The sequence below is a fragment of the Salarias fasciatus genome, chromosome 23 (genome assembly GCF_902148845.1).
Source record: "Salarias fasciatus chromosome 23, fSalaFa1.1, whole genome shotgun sequence".
In the NCBI taxonomy this organism is placed as follows: domain Eukaryota; kingdom Metazoa; phylum Chordata; class Actinopteri; order Blenniiformes; family Blenniidae; genus Salarias; species Salarias fasciatus.
This window is the reverse complement of record NC_043766.1, coordinates 30,120,542-30,142,895: the sequence shown is the minus strand read 5'-3', so window position 1 is coordinate 30,142,895 and position 22,354 is coordinate 30,120,542. Positions and strand designations below refer to the sequence as shown.

Below are 22,354 nucleotides of genomic sequence, written 5' to 3'. Positions count from 1 at the left end.
TATAAACTTTCTGCTTTGTGATCTTCATGGGGTAATTTTTCTTCTCCATGCAGTTAGTCTTGGAACAACATTTGTGTCAGACACTCCTTTAATGGAGCTCCAAAAGGTCACTTAACCTTTTGAGGCCTAACTGAGACATGAGGCCTGCTGTGACCTTTGACCTCTGTTGCTCGTTTTCTCTCATTTGTCCTTGACAGTCGATACAGACCTGAAACCTGAACTGGCCTCTGGAAATCAGAATCTGGTGAAATTATTCCATAACATCCTCCCAAACAGGAAGCAGCTTCAGGAAGGAGGTGGGGCTTCACAAATTCTATGAATGAGTATCTGGCATAGTATGAATCCATCCCACAAATCTTATCATGTCAAGAAACTTGATGAAGTTATGATGCCTCATTTACTGTCTTATTCAATACAGGGATTATATTTGTGGTCAGATTTTACTACTTTTAAGGCCACCAAACAACAAACAAAATCAAAAAGAAACAAAATAAAAAACAAACAAGCAAAAAAAAAAAAACACTTGGTTAGTTTGATTTTAAAACATAACTACTGCTCGTAATTTTGGGACATGAATTAGAGACCAATGTGATCATTTCAGTTGGAGGACCTGCTGACCTGGGTTGTACTTGGCACAATATAAATAAAGCTGAATTGAATTGAATTGTTAAAAAAAAAAAAAAAAAAAAAAAAAAAAAAACTTGATTGGAGATACAAACATGCCTAAATACCTATATACTTAAAGGTGCCTTAAGGAGTTTGCACGTTTTATGCGAAATAGCGCCCCCTGCAGGCCTTGGGCGTAATGCAGCTTAGTGAAAAACTCGTCCCTGTGGCTCCCGTGCATGGAAGAGGGGGACTCCGTCTTCGCTCGTTTAGAAGCGCTCAAGTAAGATTTAAGTTTCTTTCACCTGGTGGAGTCTGTGTGGAGCTGTGGCAGTGCTAGAAGCCAGTCTTTTCTTACTTTCTGGAAGATCCTGCTCAGCTGTTGCTCACTAAGCATCTGGCGGAGTAATGGCGGACAAGACGATACCTATCCAGCCGGAGCACGCATTACGTCATTCCTTTCAAATTCTCCCCCAAAAAATGCTGGTGCCGGACCGGCACTGCAACTTTCAAGTGACAATTTAGCGCTGTTAGAGGTACTTGTAATGAATATGTCAGGGCACATTGTACACATCATTAAAAATGTGTAACATATTTATGGTGGAAAATAAGTATTTACAAATGTGTAACATGTTTATGGTGGAAAATAAGTATTTTTAAGGTTGTAAAACTCCTTAATGCACCTTTAAATTTGGATAAAATCCATCAATACACCCAATTCATCTACATCTGAGTCTACAAAACAGCGATCTGTAAAATACCTGTTAGTTTGTCTAACATAACATGAATCGATAACATGCATGACATTCTAGTCTAATATTTAGCTTATCTTAGTGATGGATTTTCACTGCAATTCACATTCACCCGTTCACACACACATTCACACACCAGTGGAGGCATCTGCCATGTGAGGCCCTCAATCTAGTTTATATCCTTTGGGTTCTTATGGAAAAAAACCACGCGTGTTGGGTTAATCAGGGATCTCCATTATCCAGTGCGTGGGCGGTTGTCTGACTTGTTATGGAAGCCTTGTGATAACTTGGCAACCAGTCCACGGTGTAGTTTGAATCACACACAACATCAGCTGCAATAAATTTCACTACCTGTGACCCTCCAAAGAATCATAAAAAAAGCAAAGGCTTATCGCAATAATAAAACACAAAATACAGAGATTGATTTTCTTTTCTTTACCTCCCAATGTTGCTGACAACAGGAAGTGGGTTCCATACTTCCTGATGAGATTGTCAGTTATCATCTGGGTGGTGGGCCGCCGGCCCAAGAGTCGAATATTCCTGATGAACTCGGGAGTCAGAGGTAAAGGAGACTCCAGGAAATCTCGTCTTTCCACTGCCAGGTTGTTCACTTTCCATCTCCCAAACTCCCTAAAAAGATTGTAGGGGAAAAAGAAGAAAAATCATAAAAGGTAATCATTAGTTGACATGCAGTATATAAGCAAAAACTGATATGTAAGTGAAAACACAGGTGACATTTGAAATATTACTGAGGAAATCTGTATTTATTTGTACTTCGTTTCCAAGCAGGGTACACTAGAACTTTGCAAGTTCAATTTATTTATTTTTTTTTCATATACATATCAAATTAAATTAATTTTTATACTGTATCATCTGTTGTTGACCACGTGTTTGAATAAATAAGTTAGTGATCATTTGTCCACATGTTTTTGTTTTGAGAACATCTTCATACAAGCTAATTAGTAGGTTGCATTAATGTACCAAAAAACACTTGACCCACTTTCTCAAATATTAGAAAATATGAATGTTGGTGTAAATACAAAAATAAAAAAAAAAAAACGTGGCAGTAGTACCAAATATTGCAATAATGTATCTGATTTTTTTTTTAAATTTATTTATTTATTTATTTTTTTTGTTTGTTTTAGAACTCGGACTAAAGGCTGAGTTCATAATTTCAATAATAATGGAAATCTTGGACGGGGTTTATAATGTGTATATCCTAAATATTGACAGATAGCTTCTATGTATGTATTCTAAATGTCAGTTAGTAGAACAAGAAGAAAAGTCACAACAGAGCAGAGAGAACCAGAGTAGCAAATTCAATTTGTCATGTCATGCTGTTTAGGTAATGTTAAAAATCTGTCAAAGTCAACACAGTCCTGATTCAAAATGAAACAAACAAGAGCTGAAATGAAAACAGTGAGAGGATGTTTAAAAAGCACATTGAGGAAGAAAATACAGCCTAAATATTGATTGAAACCATGATTATTGCATGAGATGTTCTAACCAAACTGATTGATGTGCCTATTAATAACCCCATTGTAACATATGTATACATCAAAACAAATAGAGCACTAGGTGGATCGAGAAAAAAAAGCTTCAATGCTAAAATAAAAAAAAAAATGAGTTGACAAAGTAGCAGTCAAAATGCTACAACAATGTGAAAATGGCATTGATTAAGTTAGCTTGTGCTGCCTTCTTGGTTGTTTTATTCCCATTGATACATTTCCCTGACTTCAAGTATGATCACAAGAAAATACATACTTTTTTTTTTTTTTTAACTCTGAGTGAATATACTATCTGCCAGCATTCCTATATAATGGAATCTGATTGATGAACAAATGTAAGGGAAAAAAAATCTCACTGCTTTCGAACTGGTTTTCCACTGCCATGTAAAAATATAACACAGGGGTGGAAAAAACACTGTGTTTCAAAAGTGGCATGCTTTGCAGAAGTATAGCAAAACTCAAGGAGAAAAGGATATGATTGATGTTCTATCAATAAAGGCCAACCTGGCACCCTGCTTACATTCTGGTCTAGTATTTCTGTTGAATATTTGCCTGAGGCACAGCTCTTTCAACTGATATTTTGTTTGGTAGTGCTTTCACTGGAAACAAAGTTATCCTACTGGTATCAAGACGTTCAAGAAATACTTCCATGAAAAATGTCCTTCATACTTAATATTTGCACAGTTGGCATGACAAGGTGAATTCAAGAATTAAAATAAACGCTTTACTCAAGGATGTGTGCATCTCTCAACTGAACAGCTTTGATCTATTTTTATATATTTTTTCTTATATTGGTGTATCTAATAAGGGACAACAAAGTCATCTGAAATCGAGATGAGCCAAGTGTGATCGGGCTCAGGGTTGTTTCTGTGTGTTGGTTTGTTGGTTCTCTCTGTGCATGTGAGGGTTTTCTCCAGCTTCCTCCCACAAATAAAAGGCATGTGTTATATAGTAACTCTAAAGGCTTGATTATGCCCAATGTACACATGTATAGAAAGAAAATCTTGAAATGGTGGAAACAGCTGCCTTCTTACCATCATGGATTTTCAGAAAAAAAGAAAATTGTGTTACTTGTTGGAAATGAGAAGATCACTTATAAAAGTTAGCACTGATGTTGATGTTGAGGGGACACTATTGGAGGCGGTGGTCTGTGTGGCTGTTAAACATCTACAGGTGTCATACAGCCACTCTTGAAAACATTTCACCATTTATGTTATTTCAGTATTAATCTCAACACTGCTCCCATGAGTCCCGGTGGTATTATAACATTTATTCTATGTCTGAAGGCCTGCAGAGCTTCAGAAATAGAAATGGGATATGCAGAATAATTCATTCCAAATTGGTATGGTTAATTAATGTCAAGCATAAAAGAGACTTTAGTCTTCCATTAGCGTGAATGTTGGCATATTTGATTGCCTCACTCTATATACAAGCTATTTTGTCCTGGGTTGTACCCTTTCATCCACTCCACTCTGAAATAGTCTCTGCAGCCTGCAACTTCAAAATATATTTCAGTAACCACAAAGACAACACGCTTAGCGCTTCCAGATGGCAGTGTAAAATTAATAAAAATAAAAAAGAAATAGAAGATGGATGGATTGAATTTGACCATTTTGTTATAATTTTGCTGAGTGAAATAATCACAGTGATAGTAATAGTAATAATAACAATAATACAGAAGAAACTGAGCAAGAACAAAACCCAACGCCGTTACACTACCTGTTACGGCGATGGCTAATAATAATAATAATAATAATAATAATAATAATAATAATAATAATAATAATGATAATAATAAGGAGAAGAAGCAGGATGAGGATGAGGATGATGATGATGATGATGATGATGATGATGCAAGACCAATGAAAAAAGGATCAAAAATCAACATCAAGAGTAAGTAACAGTTGAAATGAAAAACAAAGAAAGAAATGAACAACATAAAATATTAAATTGAAAAACACTGTGGAACAGTCTAAAACAGTGTAAATAAATAAATGCACATGCCATTGTTAATGAAAGACAAAACTGAAATTGTATGTTTGAAGCTTAGTTTTCAACGTTCAATATGAAACACACGTAGCAGTCAGTAGCTTCATGCTTTCTCAGAATCAGTTTCCTTGTGTTTGCAAAAAATATAAACCCAGTATACTAAGCAGTAGTACCAGGTCATTTAGCTCAGTACCTCCCAAAGAAAATTCGACTCATTATGATGAAAGAGTTGCCACTTGGCCTCAAGCAGTCCAAGCTACAAGTTGCCTTCTGACCACTGCTAACCCGCTGTCATAACAAATTGGAAAAAGGGGACCAAAGGCCAAACTCCGTATGACTAAAGCAGCAGAAGATCAAAAGTATAGGGTCAAAACATGTTGCTTTACTGAAAAAAAAAAAAACTCTTTAAACTGAGTAACGAGCTCAAGAGCGCTTAATCTGTAACTGTACTTTATGCTGAATGCTCCTGAATCATATTTCTACATATGTGGTGATTTTACCTTTGAAAAAAAGAAGACCTCTTATATAAGAGCTGAATAAAAGTGCAATCTGCCCGTCTGCCTGTCTATAACTGCTTCATCCAATTTAAGGTTGCGTGAGGCTGAAGCAGGATATCGGCAGAGGCAGGATACACTTTGGACTTCGAATAGGTCTCAAGTTCATCACACACACACACACACACACACACACACACACGCATGCATGGGCGCACTCACGCACACGCACACACACACACACACACACACACACACACACACACACACACACACACACACACATATGCAGGAAATTTAGAACCACTATTGAACCTTATATGCATGTTCTTGGATTGTTTGATGAAGTCAGTGTTACCATGGAAAACCTTAACATGCTCAGGGAGAACAGACAAAGTGCACACTGTGATCCATAACTGGATCAGTGAAACGCAAGAGTTTCTGAGTGGGTCCATGAAGACCGAACTTGTTCATTTTATGGTTGTGTCTGTTGGAGGAACTGCTTCATCTGTTCCCATGTCTGTCTTCAAAGAGTTAAAGACCTGACTTGGTCTGTCCCCTCGACAGGCTCTGAGGGTTCAGGAGAAGCCATGTCAGTTTGTTCTTGTACTTTTATTGGAGTGGTTTCCTTGGTACCTCAGAGGGCCGAATAGAGCTCCCCTCTGATGTTGTTCCCAACCTCATAGAGTCCCGGAGGACCCACCTCCATATGTTCCCATGACAGCCTCTGAAGGTCCAGAAGGTCTCCCATCTGTTGGTTCGCATGCCAAACACTGATGGTAGCTGGACACACCTTTTTCATCATTTCAGTCTCTGAGGGGTCCAGGAGGACCCATCTCAGTCTGTCCTGTCCCAATTCTGGGATTCAAGGGTACCTCTAGCCATCCATTGCCACACCAGTCTCTTAGAGTCCAGGAGGACTCAGTTCTGTTCCTGTGCCCAACCTGAGGGGGTTCTGGAGCCCTGCCCATGAGAGTCCAGTTTGATCCATCTCCGTCAGTTCCCAAGACCAATTCTGAGGAGGTCCAGACAGATCTGCCTCTATCTGTATCTGTGCCCATTTCTGAGGGATTCAGGATGACCCATTGCCATAGATTCCCATGCAAGTCTCTGAGAGTCCAGGAAGACTCTTCTCTGTCGGTTCCTATGCCTGACTCCTGAAGGAGTCCAGCTGGACCCGCCTCCACCTGTACCCATGTCCAACTCTGAAGGAGTCCAGCTGGACCCACCTCTGCCTGTGCCCATGTACAACTCTGAGGAAGTCCAGCTGGACTCGCCTTGGCCAAGCCCAACTCAGGGGTCCAGGTAGACCCGCCGCCATTGAATCCCATGCAAACCTCCAAGAGTTCAGGGTAGCTCTTTTCCATCAGTTCATTCGCCCATCTCTGAGGTTGTCCCACTGGACCAGCCACCATCGATTCCTATGCAAGCCTCTGAGAGTCCAGGATGACTCTTTTCCATCAGTTCATTTGCCCAACTCTGAGGTTGTCCCACTGGACCCGCCTCTGCTTGTACCCATGCCAAACTCTGAGGGGTCCAGGAGCACCCGCCGCCATCAATTCCAGTGCAAGCTTCTGAAAGTCCGGGACAACTCTCCTCCATGTGTTATTGTGCCCAACTCTGACAGGATCCAGCTCAGGGGTGCCCAATCCTATTCCTGCTGGATAGGGGCTCCCCAGGAACAGGATTAGGCACCCCTGGTCCAGCTGCACCTGTCTCCGTCTGTTCCCATGTCCAACTGGGTCCAGGGGGACCCGCCCCGTAGATTCCCGTGCCAGTTTCCATCTGTTCCGTGCCAACCTCTGAGGCATCCAGAAGGACCCATCGCCCTCTGTTCCGTTGCTTGTTTTTGAGGGGGTCCAACTAGATACGCCTCCATCGTTTCCCATGCTTTTCTCCGAGGAGCCAACAGGAACCCGTTTTTGTCTGTTCCGATACCGTCACTGAGGTTCTTAGGCAACTCTTCCAAGTGGCCATGTCTGCTCCCCTTTTTCGAGGCCCTTTGAGCAGACTGTATATTTCCACTTTTCCTTCCATCAAGCTCTGTTCGCCCTTTCCCAGGTCTTAATCCACTCACCTAAGGCATCCTCCTGAGTGGCCCAGTCCTGTCCTCGTGTCCAATGGCCACAACTACCCATTAGCTTGCACATCTCCTGAAATGCCCTCCTGAATGGTCTATGCTCATTTGTGAAATATTTCTTCAAATTTTGGTTGTCAGAATATATTTGGGGAACTTTGGGTCCCTCATAGAGATCCCTTTCTCCCACCTTGTTTGGTCTGGATTATTGTTTAAAAAATTATAGTTCGAATAGTGGGAGTGCTCTGATGGCCTGGTTTATAATTTTGTATTCTGTCCACTTCCATGATTTTCAAGGTTTGTTTTGCTAGTTTGTTTGTCCCATCTTTCTCTCTCTGATTTGGTTTCATCCCATCTCGTTGTTTTCGCTGCTGTTATTGTTTATTATGTTACTATTGCTAGTCTGGTTTGACTGTTCTGTTAACATTTCATATCAGTATTATTGTATTTTAAGCTCTTCATTTTTAATGTTAATGTCTATATAATATTATATTGTCTGTATCAATCAATGCATAATTTGCTACTGTTTATGCAAACAATCTAAATTTAATTTTGAGTGTATTTTCAGAATCAGTATTTATGTTATTACGTAAAGAATTTAAGCCCCACGATTGCCTGTATTGAGAATTGATAAAATAGACCTGTAATAGTATGACTTTTTTGAAGACCGAAACTACTGATTCATTGTATAGCAGAGATTATGTTAATAAGCTGCAATTTCTTGTGATTAATGTTGTTGTTATTATTATTATTATTATCATTATTATTATTATTATTATTATTATTATTATTATTATTATTATTATTATTATTATTAGTAGTAGTAGTAGTAGTGGTAGTAATAGTAGTAGTAGTAGTTAATAGTATTCATGTGGTGAACAGTTTCTCTCCCAAATCTGTATGGCAATAGATTTTTCAAACATTGAAATTTCTCTGGTAGAGGATGCCTGTGCAGCCTCAATGTACTTGTGCATGGTTGAGAAAAAAAAAAAAAAGCAAGGGGGGGGTGTCCTCAAAGAACTTTCTTTTTAAATGCTGTGTGAAGTTCAAAAGCACAAAAAAGCAATGCAGACATTAATATGATTGAATGTAAAACATGAAACAATTAATATTTAGTTAATATATACGTATGTGCTGTTGTGGTGGATCAGTCAATTGTTTGCTTTTCTCTGTTTGGTGTAAAATTATGAAAAAAAAAAATCTTGAGTTCTTTAATCAGAATGGGTTGAACAACCTTGGCTGCAGATGATGGATGAAGGGAGTGTGGCCTTTTGAAAAGGGTATATATCACATTAAAGCAGGAGTAATGAGGAAAGCTTGAACACACAGATGTTTAAATGATACATAGCGTAAACTGCCTGGCATGCAGACCACTGAAAGCAGAAGTTAGAACAAGCTGATGGCAAAGATTTGCAAAGTGCATCATTTTCTGTTACATAATCATGAAGCAGGGGGGTGATTCACACAATATTAAGCAGAAATTGTGGGCACAGTTGGAAGTAAACATAATGATGTTAAATGGATATGTGGTACCTGCTGACCTTTTTGCTGACTCTGTAGTACTCAGACAAAGCCTTTGACTAATCTCTGCCTCAGATATATCTAGTGTAGCTATTAATCTTCACCTCATTTCATGCCATACAAATAAATGACCTCTTCAAATGGGACACTATGTCTCTTGAGTTCCACTTTGCAGCGAGAAAGCAGTAGTTCAAAGCTACAGCACGTTCTGCGGGGGGAGGCAGTGGGGGCGGTGGGTTGTGGGGGGTAGTTGGCATACACAGAAAAAGAGTAAAAGAGGGAGGGAGCGAGCAAGCTTTGGAGGACAGGTTCCGAAAAAGTATTCGCAAATCCCCGCTGTCGTTCGTTTCTTCAGTTATCGTTGACGGTGATAAGCTAGCCCTGTCTTATCTTAAACTCCCGATAGGCCAAATGGTTCATCCTGCAGGGAACGGATGAAATGAAATGGGTTTCACCACAGAGTTGAATTTAGGAAGTTGCAATCCTTCCCACAACCAGCTAAGTCATTATTATTATCAATTTCATTACTCCTTTTTTCACAGGGCTACATCAGTTGCATCAGGGTTGCAAACTTTCTCCTACTAGTCGGACTGAGATTTGGTGGCAGAGTGTAGGAAAGTAAAACAAAAACAAAAAAAAAGAATAAATAAAATTAACTGTTGAGTTCCCAATACACAATCAACTAAATAAATAATTACAGTGACAGTATGTGTGCTATATTTATTAGTAAACTGTAAAAATAATCTGAGAGACAATATGAGTGACAACTTTTTTAAACAGTAACTTTTATAAGTGTGTCATTGGACATCGTTTGCCATTTCAACAGTGAGGATTATGTTCTAATATTGAGCATTTTTAGGAATGCGTGTAGAATTTTTTGTATGTAACATCATAAAAAAGCGCATTAATTATCAAAACGTGATCGGACGTATTATATTTTTTGTGATTACATTATACTCACAGAAAACATACAGCAGAGGAGGCAAAAGTACTATTATTGTTTACTGAAACATTGCAAATAAAAATCTGTAAAAGTTAAAAAAGTACAAGTTCTGAAATTTACTAAATTACAAATAAATCTTTGTCATAATTACAAACAAAAAAATCTTGAAACCACACTGTGATTTTTGATGGGTACACCAGCGGTGTAGTGAGCTATAAACTATTCAAATCAATGTATTTCATTCTCAACCACAAGAAATTCATCCATGTTACTGCTGTGAATAGCTGACAAATTACTTGAAAAAACTAGCTAAGGCTCAACTGACAGAGCAGGTTATTTCTCAGTTGGAAGGCAACAAGACACTGAACCCCAATACTCCTCTCAATGGATGGACTGAACACCAACATGGCAACAGTCACTCTACTGGTGAATGTGATTAACAATCTCTCTCTCTCTCTCTCTCTCTCTCTCTCTCTCTCTCTCTCTCTCTCTCTCGCTCTCTCCCTCTCCCTCTCTCTCTCTCTCTCTCTCTCTCTCTCTCTCTCTCTCTCTCGCTCTCTCGGAAAATTGGTGCTGTAATATTAGTACTAAGTTCTAATGTACTATAAAATACAAACACATGTACACTTACAAAAGTTGAAGAGATCTATTTTGTAAGTAGAACCTTTTTTCGGAAAAAAGTAGCACTTACTGATGTTCAGACATTCAATAATGAAGCTAACAACTATGAGGAAATGTGTGTGATTTGGTCATGTGTTAGGTCGCTTCGCAAGATACTTGACTGAACAATGTCTGCTTAATGAAATATCTTCCTATTGGTTTAATCAACATTTCATAAATAAGTGTATGACAATTTTTCAACACACTTTTAAGTTCAGATTTTCTCTTTAGGCATCTTTGAGAGTTCACAAAAGGTTTGTATTTCTGACTTCTACTTCTGATGCACAAAAATGTCCCTGCTGTGAATCTGTTTTTGAGAGTCTATTAATCTTGCAATGAACTTTACATTCAGTGATATACACACCTAGTAGACTTTACTGAATAGATAGGACTTTAAGATTAAGAGGTTCAGACAGCTGTGATTGATCTCAGATCTCAATCAGAGACTGGTCCCTTTGTATTGAAATACTAAACTGTAGCTGATGAACAGGATCTGACAGCTAACCTGCCTGAAGACAAGAACGAGTCCAGTCCAGTTCAGTTCAAGTCAAATTTATACCCACAAGGGGATTAAAATGAAACACTATATTGTATTTGAAAGCATTTGAATGACAGTTTCTATTCCAAGTTTACAAAAGTACTCAGAACTGCTATATTGTTGATGATTCAGGTGTTCAGTAGTTTTCAGGTAGGTGTAGTATGTGTCAAGCCAAACTTTAGCTTGTATGCTTTTTTTCAGTTTGCAGATTATAGATATTTTGGTTTAATTTTATATACCTAACCAAACATTCAATCACTGAGGTGGCTTTGCAGATGGATTGTAGAGATATTTAGTACACACATATGTTTACATTGTATTACATTATATTGTGTCTTTTTTGAGAAGCTGAGTTTGTAATAATTGTAACCTGATGTAACCTGATGTAAAAGTCTGAAGTTGAAATTTACTCCGTGTGTCTGGCAATTGTCGGATTGGTGTAGCTTTTCAATGTCTTCATTGTATTTCATTCATACATTTCATTTTCTTCTGTTCATAAGTTGTTGATTGTTATAACAAAACTGCTGTTGGGGAAAAATAAATAGTTTGAAAAAGAAAATAATGAAAGGAACAACACTGAAGTTGTGTATTATAAAGAACTGCAATAGGGTAATTTTTTTAAAAGTGAGATGTGTAACATTTTTGAATACCTTGCAATTAATAGAAAACAAAACAACCTTTAGCATCTAGATTAAAAGTACTTATTTCTCAACAATGGCAATTTCTGGTGAACATTATTTTCATTAAATCTGTATCAGAGTGGAATTATTAGCATCAGCATTTTATGTAGAGCATGTAAATAGATCTTCAGCCACAGTAGTTCTGACAATTTGTACGCCCACGTTTATTTACTGGCAAGTGGCCCTAATAATTAAACTGTTTGATAACATTTAATCAACGCGGTGGAATTTTCCACAGTTAAACATTACTTAAAATGAAATCCTATCTCATAAAAATTAATCACATTCATTATCCAAATGCAATATGCTCAGAACGAGGCCAAATGCATGTCAACACTCCTACCTTCACCCTGGTGAATATGGCAGCTTTCCCTTGGCAATGTTTGCAGTGAACAGGTGGCTAAGGCGGAAGGACCACATTGTGTTTGCATTGGAAGCTACGAGGATGCTCTCCAGTGAATCCCCACAACACACGCACACACACACACACACACACACACACACACATACACACACACACACACACACACACACACACACACACACGTAGGCACACGCTTTCGTTTCCTTCTAAGGACTTGCTTAAAAAAATCTTTCAAATTCAATCAGTGGGAAAAGTCGGAAATTGAGTAGAGGCATAATGTGGTGTGAATTCATTACTCCGTCACTGCTGAGGTAGCTCAAACGCTGCTACTTCGAGCACCAATTCTGGTAATTCATCTTCTCCTGTCATTGAGCATTTATTAGGATTTAGCACAGATCTGAACTGCACACGAGGAAGACCAGACCAGAAAATAATATTGTCACTTTCAATCACCTCTGCCCTGTATTCTGTACCCAGCGATGTGCCTTTCAACTGCAACCCAACCGTCAAAATGGATCACTTCAAACAATCATAACATCAAGCAAGATTTGCAATTCTTCACAAAATAGTCACTGACAATTTTATGTCGGCTAATTTAATTTTGAGAGCCATTCTGATCATGAACCACACAGAAAGCAGTTGAGCTAATTTCACTGATTTCAGACATAAACACTGTCATTCAATCATTAATTTATCTATAATATAACAGCTTGCATGAATACTAACACATATGTGAATGCCCGCTGCCTTTTATGAGATATATTTCATAGAAAATCATTAAAAGATATCTGAATAGTACTGAGACGATATTTTGTGAGCCACACAAACTTCTGCAAGAACCCTGAATAGATAAGCCTAAGACAAACTCCAAAGCAGGCGTGGGAGTTCATTCATTTTAAAAAGACATTTATTTTATGAAGGGTTTCTGTATAAAGATTATTTTATCCAGAAACCCAGAAATTAGTGTTTTTCCATAAATGTGCTTCCATGACCCCCATGTGTTCTTGTTGTAGGTGGGCGCTTGGTATTCTGATGCTGAAATATTTGTAGCCCTAAAAAATGATCAAAGTTGGTCCTTCCTGCTCCTGAGAGTATAAACAGAAAAGATGATAATGCATCAAATCATAGCTCAACCGAAAATACACTCAACAGCCCTTTGTAGTGAAATTGATTAAATTAATATAAAAAAAATATATACCATCACTTATTTATGTAAGCACACAAACATGTGTGCACTTTGTTGAAAATTTGGGTCTCAAACAAATTCTGGACAGAAATAGTTCCTCTGAATTAACATGCTGGACAAACATCAAGAAGAAAATTAGAGTTGTTTTTGAGAGAGAATAAGTAGTGTTGGCAGATGATGTGAAGTTACTGTTGATATCGAGAAGGAAGCATAACGAGTGTTGCATGCTGCTATTAGAAAACTTCCATCAATCCCATTATTGGCATCTATTCTCAACAGGGAATCAACCAGCATCAACATCTGTAAGCTTCCATGAGAATTAAGGACGCAGGAAACTCAGAGCATGGACATAAAGATGAGTCTGTGCACATATGCATGATTTCTAACTCGGAGCACAAATGAGCCTTTAGGAATGAGAGCTGATAATTTGAAGCATGCAGGTTCCAATCCCAACCCAGATATGTCACTGCTTGTGCGCCCCTGGGCAAATACACTAAATCAAACATGTGGATCACATGACCGTTTTCAGTGGCAACCACTGGAAGGGAGCAGCAGAAATGCAGCACAAAAAGTACTCATTAATTATTGCAATAAGACAGAGACAGAGCCCATTACTGGAAGAGGAGGGTAAAGTTATGTTTCAGTCCTCTTTAAATGCCACTGCAAAATAACCAATTCAGAAAACATTCATGCCAACTTGATGCTGATCAATCATTGTCAAATTCATAGTAGGCCACATACTTTCATTATCTGTTTCAATGTTTCTACACAGGTTGTTTAATTCATCCTTTAGTCAGAGTGCAATTCTAAAGAATCATCACAAGTGGGATATAACCTATGACATCTATTTAACACAACTGGACATGTGTATTTTCAACAAGCTGTTAGGAGTCTGGCTTTAACATGCCTAATAGCATATGCTGAGTGTGAAGGTCACACAATTAAGTCCAAGTTCACACATATAAAGTGTTTGTGGGGGGATTTTTCAATGCCAAACATTTAAATTATGATGGGAATTCAAAAGACTTCAGTACCAGTTTTTCTATAATCTGCATAAAGCATGATGTAGTCCACTCTCACGCAATAGATGCTCTTTTAGTTTGCGTGTGGTTTTCAGGTTATTTTCCAAAATTAGCAACGTGGGTGATACCAGATGAAATGTAAGTCCTTAGAAAAGAGTCTGACAAGATTTAGACCCTGTTTGCAGGATAATCAGGTGTAATCAGCATTGTTTTTGTTTGTCCACCAGAAGAGGAAAATGCTCTACTGAAGGCTGAACAACGACACAACCATTTAAATAACATTTTACAATCAAACTGCATAATCTCAGGTTGCGAAATGTGTTAGGTACACCCAATATTCCACATTCTTGAAGACAAATGCATTAAGTGAAGATTGTTTATTTCACTCATCTATCCCTCCTTGTAACATTTTGTAAGTGTGACAAATTAATACAATATACAGTATACACGTTTCAAGCGAAAAAATATCGTTTTTGTGTCTTTGTTTTTATAAAAGTTTTTTGTTTACGTGACAAGGTTTTGAAAACAATGTCCATTTAGACAGAAACCACCGAGATGTTGAAAAAATGTAGTTAGCATGCAGTGTGTGCTGTTGTTTCTTTTTGTAATGAAACCACACACATGCTGACAGCATTCGCTATGACCATTAACACTGGAGACTCAACAGACATTTTTATGGACAGACGACCAAACTTGATTTTAGAAAAGCTTTTTTCCTCTGTTTCCAGGGAGATGGAGTCGGTGCATTTTCGAAAAGTTGTGTTTTCAGTAGCTCCTAGCTGCATTGCCATGTAAGCAGACCCCCAAAATGCAAAACGCTGGATCAGTGTGTGAACATGTCAGCATTCACATGTGTATGCAAGCCAAGTCTGTTGTCCCTGTTAATATATGAGCAAGTCCTATTTACGATAGGCCCTATGAGTCATTTTATAGCATGCAAAGAAATGCGTTCAACAGTCACAGTGGATGTGAACTTTGAATGAATTTCGGAATATAATTTAAATATAAACAAATTAATTACTTAATCATTTAACAAACTGTGCCCGACAGAACTGCGTACATTTGCATTAATATGACTCTCAAGGACACAGGAAATAGGTTGTTTGGATACTGACAATATTTGTTTATGTGTGACTCCACTGTTGTTACTCAACAATAAACTGCTGATGTGTCAGAGCTAAATGTTTTTAAAATCGTAATAAGTCTTTTGAAACAGCCTGCAACTGCGATGACTTTGACATGAAATGTTTTACTTAATGGTTTTATCCTATTCAATCTTTTAGATTTGAAATATGCATGTTTTTCAAAATGTATAGTACTGTTTCTTTTGCATTTTTTTCCCCCACAGGTTACACCATGTCCGTGGATAGTGAGATATTGAAGTTTCTTTCGTGAGTGGCATGAGAGACTCTGGTTGAAATGGGCATGACGAGCAATTTCCAAAAAAATGATACTTTGCCATTTGTAGAAAAATAACCATTTTCTGTGTGATCTCTGCTGAAATCAAACAGGCAGCAAATTATTCATCTCAGTCACCAGGGCATTATAACTGAATACCACTGAGAGGTAATGTTAAAAAAAAGCTGATCAATTAACAGAGCTAATTCAACCTGCATTGTCTCTTATGGCATCTGGATGTGTGACCTCAGATATTTAAAATAATTGTTACAGGTGTTAAAATGTGAAAATCTACTATTCACCCATCTCCCACTCTCCCTCCCTCCCGCTAGTTTATTTACCACAAGGGGAAACTCGGAGTTTGCTGAAACCTCCGAGGGAATTTCAGGAGACAAGATGAGACAGAGAACATCAGTGCGAATGAAGCAGTGGGATGCTGAGGAGCAGCGCTGGGGGAGTCTGCTCTAAAACACTCACCTCAACCCTCTTCAGAGCACCTGCAGACTCCCCTGTGGTTTGGAAAATCTGCTGCTGTTCATCGTACTTGAAATGCCTCCTGTATCAAACAGTAAAAGCTGCTTGCTTTTGATCAGGTTAAATTCAAAGTGTGGGTGTGCTGTACGTGCCCAGACTCACAGAATATATTAATCACAGATAATTATTGAAGCTCAATTGTTTTAATTCCTAATTAGCACAGCCTTGCTCACTGACACACACATTTATGAATCCCTCCTTTGCAAAGCCTCAAGGGCTCCTTTAGCTGTAGTTATGATTTTGTTTGTTTTATTTGAGATTACAAAAAAATAAGTTTTTATGACTTTGTTCTTCAAGGCTTCAGCAGCCAGTTCAAAATTTTGATTGGCTTTTATACAATATCAAAGAAACAACCAGTTCTGGTTTTATTGTGATCACATCTTATGTAACACAGCTTCTATCAACACACATGTATTCTTTTGTTTTACAAAAACCTAAAATACAATAAACTGTATTAATTCACAATTCCAGTTCCTTCATTTGGATTGATTGATTGATTGATTGATTGATTGATTGATCGATCGATCGATTGATTGATTGATTGATTGAATCCTAGACAGCATATCAATATGAGTCAAGAGTTGACTGGACATTTTGTAAAATACATAAAATACACCAACACACTGGACTTCCGTAACTCAGACATTACTTGTGTTATATCAGATAAACCACAAACAAAAGGGTCTGTTATACCTTATAGTTATTGTATTTTAAGTTAAATGTTGTCAAACCACAAATCCAGTTTGCTTCATGTTGTCAGGTGAGGGTATTGAACTTTGATACTTTCCATACAAGCAGCTCTGCTGCATGGAATAATGAAATGGCTTGCATGTGGGCTTATAAAGTGTTGTTGCAATACTGGACTTGATTTTTGTAAAGTTAGCCTGAAGAGTAAACTTTGGGTGATTGACAATCAGAAACCTCCAATTGAGACATCTATTAAATTACATCATTCATCTTTAATTTTGGTCCCCAAATTTTGTATGAAGACAAATGCTGGTGGACCATTTAACTTACACAAAAAGCGAAATAAATAAATAAATAAATAAATAAATAAATAAATAAATAAATAAATAAACATATTTCCTTGTGTGTTGACTTTCTTTAAGTCTAAATCTAAATATGAAAACCTCAGAGAAGCACAACTTGGGCCCAGCTGCAGTTTCTGGTGCCTAAAACACTATCGTCACTGCAAAAGCAACATGGGCAATGTACATACTGCAACTGAACTGCGACAAATTATCTCTGCAATGTGCATTCATGATCTGAAAATCCTAAAACATTTTAAAGACATAAAATGACAGAAAATATGCAGATACAAATATTTGCTTTAAGTATTTCCTACCTTGTAACATGGCATAAGTCAAGAGGATAAAAATAAAGGCTAACTACAGCCCATCCAACTTTATGTAAATTGCATGCTTAATAATAGTCATGTGCAACTGACACAACAGCATTTCAAGTGAAAACGTATCGGGCACATAACTGCAGCCAGACCTCCATTCTGCTGCTTCCATGCTACACAGGGCAGGTAAAAAAAAAAAAAGAATTAAAAATGTATTGTTATTGTGTTTTATATTTCAAAAATCTTTTGCATTTGCACAGAAATTTGCAGATGATAAAATGCTTATACAATGTAGTTAGCATGTTGGGCTATGAGTTGGTGCAGTTGGTTGTTTTTGAAATGAAATCACACACGTGAGCAAAGAACAATGTTCTTTAAACATTAACAATGCAGAGTACACACACATCTGCATGCATATATGACAGTCGGACTGCTCTTCCTGTGACTGTCAACTGTAAAACTACCATGTCCCAGGAGAATATGGACTGAACGTCATGACACTGGAGGCAAATTATTACGCATGTGCGAAAGAACTACTTATTATGACCTGTGGTGCACCTTTGTTGTTGCAGTGATTCAGAAAAATTTAAACAAGCAGCTGTTTTTCCTGCTGTGCTAGATTTCTTCCCCCTTTTTTTTTTTTTTTTTTTTTTTTTTGGTGGGGGGGCATGCAAATCTCAGCATGCAATCTCAATTTCAGCAACAATGCCGCAGACCCCCTTGAGCCCTAGTGACCATTGATGTATAGCACACATAAAAGCCCACTTGGGTAGGCTGGTACGATTCATACACAACTGATCGTCTTTGAGGATGTGCTCAGAGCTCAGTGTGCCGTACCTCAGGTGGTGAGGCATGGCAAGTAGATATTACTTTGCCTTTTACAAGACAGAAAGGTCAGCTATTAGTGCCACGGAGCATCGCTGCCTGTTCTTGTACTACAGCAAGAGGTTGATTTGGAAATGTAAGGACCTTTGTTGCACAGCAGGGCCACATCAATGAAGTTTGGTCCGCCTTCGGAGAATACGACAGAGGGTCCACTTTCTCTAATAACACAAGCCTGCTGAATCTTTTACCTCCAGGTGTTAGCTGGCAAAATGATCACCACATTTCATTCGTCCAAAAGCAGCTTTTATTTGCCAAAAACAGAAAGGGGGAGAAAAAAAGAGAAAGAAACGCACAGCTGTATCTCTCCTGTGTTTGAAATCGAATGGGATTGCATCCAAGTGAATTCAATTTAGGAAGATTTACAGGCTATTTACTTTTTAGGTTAGTTTTTCCCTTTAATATCATCACTATTAATCAATGCCGCATTGTGGTAATCTAGAGGGCCTCAAACACAACCTTGCAGCTGACAGAAGCCTCTCAGGGGATTCTGTGATAATGCAGAGTAATAAGTACTAAGAGCTCACTAATCACTTGGCCACATGATAAGACTATTAATCTCGCCGCCCATGCAGCTCAGCTCCAATGGACCACTGCCTTTTGCCAGAGAAGGAAATATTAAAAAGCTCTAACACGGCTACCAATCACAGAGGCCATAAAGCATGCTCGCACCGATCCATAGATGTCAAGAACCCTGTCTGTCCATTTCCCGAAGCGTGGACAGCGTCCCTCTAAACGAGGACGGATATGATTCATGACACAATCTGCACTAATTTGGTCACATGCCGATACCTCAGACTGTGTTTCTGCCATGACAAATCGTCTTTTTTCTCTTCCTTTTCTTTTTTTTTTTTTTTTCAGTGCTAATCAACATATCTCATCTGACCACATGATCAGGTGACTCCCCAAGGGTTTGGAAAGTGATATACAGCCAGCTGATAGCAACACGCACGAATGCAATACATCATGATTCTGTCTCGGCATGTCGGATGTCTCGTGAATGTCGGCTGTGAGGGACCTTTTCTGCATGACAACACAAGCCAAATAATACCATCTGCCTATTAAATAGCAATGAATGGGCTTTTTTTTTTTTTTTTAATAAAACATATTGTCCACTGTGCACTGTAATATCAGATAAAGTCATGGTGCATTTTCTGCTATCATTTTGATGTTACAATAGGAAAGGATGCTCAGAAAAAAAGACATTGAAAGACTGATAAAAGCCTTCTTCAAATGCAGCTGCGACCACCACTGTTACACAAGTGTTCAAATAGCCTTGCTTTTAGAATGAAATGTCCTCAGAATAACCTTCTCCACAACTTTAATCTGTTCCTTAACCTGTGCATCGCAAGAGATATAGCAAATCGCAGGCTCATTAAAAAAAGGTTCAATTTTTTTGTAGAATAAAGTTTAAAAACCTTTTTTTTTTTTTTTCATGGGAAAATTAATATTTCTGGTGACTTTCTATCTGTTTCTTCTAACATTCTTATATTTTTTTTTTTTGCAACTATGCACTTACCTGTACTTCAGTAGATTTCTGAGGATTATTTCATATGACTTTTTGCTATAACTTCCTACATGTACTGCATTCCACTTAAATTCTTAAAAGGGGCTTCTTGATCCTTTTGATCTCCACAGATGAGTTTACATAATAGAAGTTAACAAAAATTAGAGCAAAAGACATGAAAACGTCAAGTCCACGGAGTGTACAGTTTGTGAAAGGAAGACAAAAAAAGGGGCATCATCAATAGCAGATAGTGAATTAAATTATGATGGGGAATCTTGGGGGTGTTATTGTTACTACAAGCAGATGTTAAGGAGATGATTTAAGGTGGGAATTGACACAGCAAAGGTAAGACAGGGATGAAAAAATGACAACTGCTAAAAGACTGATTAGATTTCTTTTATACTGAATGGTAGAAAATTGTTCCCCAGCCGCCAACAAACAAAATGTTTCAAAGCAAGAACACTAAGTGATTCCAGTTCACTGTGTACCAGCTACAAGTTTTACAAATATTCAGTTCACGAAACAACCGAGGTCAACACTAAAATCGCACTCAGAATGTGTTCCCTTGGCTTTTATACCCCCTCTTTTGATAAATTCAGAATACACCTGGTAAATTTGGAAGCAACAGTATATAGCACTAGGAAGAAATACAAATGCTGTAAGAGGAGATCATGAAAGGCTTTGAATTTACTCATGCTGTGAGATTTACTGTTCCGCATCTCGTCTCTTTATATAGCTTTCAAAATGGCATTGAATGTTTAACGTGTAAAATTCACTTCTAAAACAACATTTCTAAACAGTTTTAATGATTTTCTTATTACTTCCTTTAATTTTCAAAACTAAGACAGACTTTTGATTATGATCTATGTGTGATCAGAAATCATCGTTGTTACATTGGAAAACTAGAAATTGGCACTCAGAGAGCGCAGACCTCCGCCACAGCTCAAATCAGTCACCAACAACAATAAGAACACCAGATATAATAAAACAACATTTTGATCGTGAGTGTGATCAGAGCCGAGCGCTGTGGCGTGCGGTACCTCTCTCTATCGCCCTCTCGCCCTCTCTCCCTGTGTGTGTGTGTGTGTGTGTGTGTGTGTGTGTGTGTGTGTGTTTATCTGAAAAGGAAAACCGAAAAGCAACAAAATTTATGTTATTTTACTTCATTTTAATTTGAAAATTGACCGGATTCTGTCATATTTTCCGTTGCCGACTTCCTGTCTGGTGCGATCTGCTCTGTCCAGCTTTACAACTGGCGGTGCACGGCGCGCAGCTCGCTGAGAAAATAGAGAGGAGCAGAGCGTCCGCGGTCCACGGCGCGAGCCGCTACGCATGCGGCGCTTCCCCACCAACCAACAAACCAACAGACGGACGTGATTACATAACCTCCTGGCGGAGGTAAAAATAAATAAATTCAAGCAATGATCCTTTCAAATGTCCTTAAGAACATTGCAAAGCTGCTGTGCTCACGTCTGAACTTTTCTCACCTCAGGCCCTATTTACACGACATCATCCATTCATCCATCCATTTTCTAGACTTCTCTGTTCAGCGTCGTGGGGCACTGGGATATCCAAGCTCACTACGGGTGAGGGCAGGATACACCCTGGACAGGCTGCCTGTCCAATATGGCAAGTTTTCAGGTGATAATGTATCTTTTCTCATTTTACGTTCATAACAGTTCTGTGTTTACACGGCAACATTTTGAAAATAATGTCTGTTTACAGAGAAACGGCAGAAACAATGAAACCAATGAAGTTAGCACGACAGGCCACAAGTTCATTGCTGTTGGTTGTTTTAGAAATTAAGCCATACACACACACACACACACACACACACACACACACACACGTGCAGGGGACAATAAGCTATAAACATTAAAGTTGATGAGGAGATGAACATTACGTGTGACTCTCAACCCAGTGGCAGTTGGCCAAGAGAGGGCGTCCTTCCCCCACGACTCAAAAAACAGGCCAAAAGAAACAAACAAAAAAAAAAAAACCCATTAACTATCCATGAATGTTCTCAACCGTTTAGTCCTTATCAGGGTCACTGGAGCCAATCCCAGCTGCTTTGGGCAAGGAGTAGGGGGGGGGGTTCACCCTGGACAGTTTGCCACTCTTTCGCAGGGCCAACATATAAAGACTTAAAACCATACACTCTCACATTCACACCTCGGGGAAATTTAGGGTCACTAATTAACCTGACATGCAAACTCCACACAGAAAGGTCAAAGGCCCCAGGAAGTATGTGAACCAAGGCCCTTCTTGCTGTGACTCAATAGCACTATTCACTGTGCCAACGTGCAGCCACAAAACAAAACAACATACACTTCTATATATTATTCTAT

The 22,354-nt window shown here is 38.4% G+C and overlaps 1 protein-coding gene across 1 annotated transcript in view; it reads right to left on the bottom strand.

Moving 5' to 3' along the window:
* The window catches only part of LOC115381578 (BMP/retinoic acid-inducible neural-specific protein 3-like), a 77,047-nt gene that overhangs the window by 34,086 nt on the left and 20,607 nt on the right, over positions 1-22,354 (bottom strand). Inside the window, exon 3 of the mRNA XM_030083063.1 lies at positions 1,798-1,988. Within this exon, the coding sequence (XP_029938923.1) occupies positions 1,798-1,988 (191 nt within the window). The remainder of the gene's footprint in view (positions 1-1,797; positions 1,989-22,354) is intronic.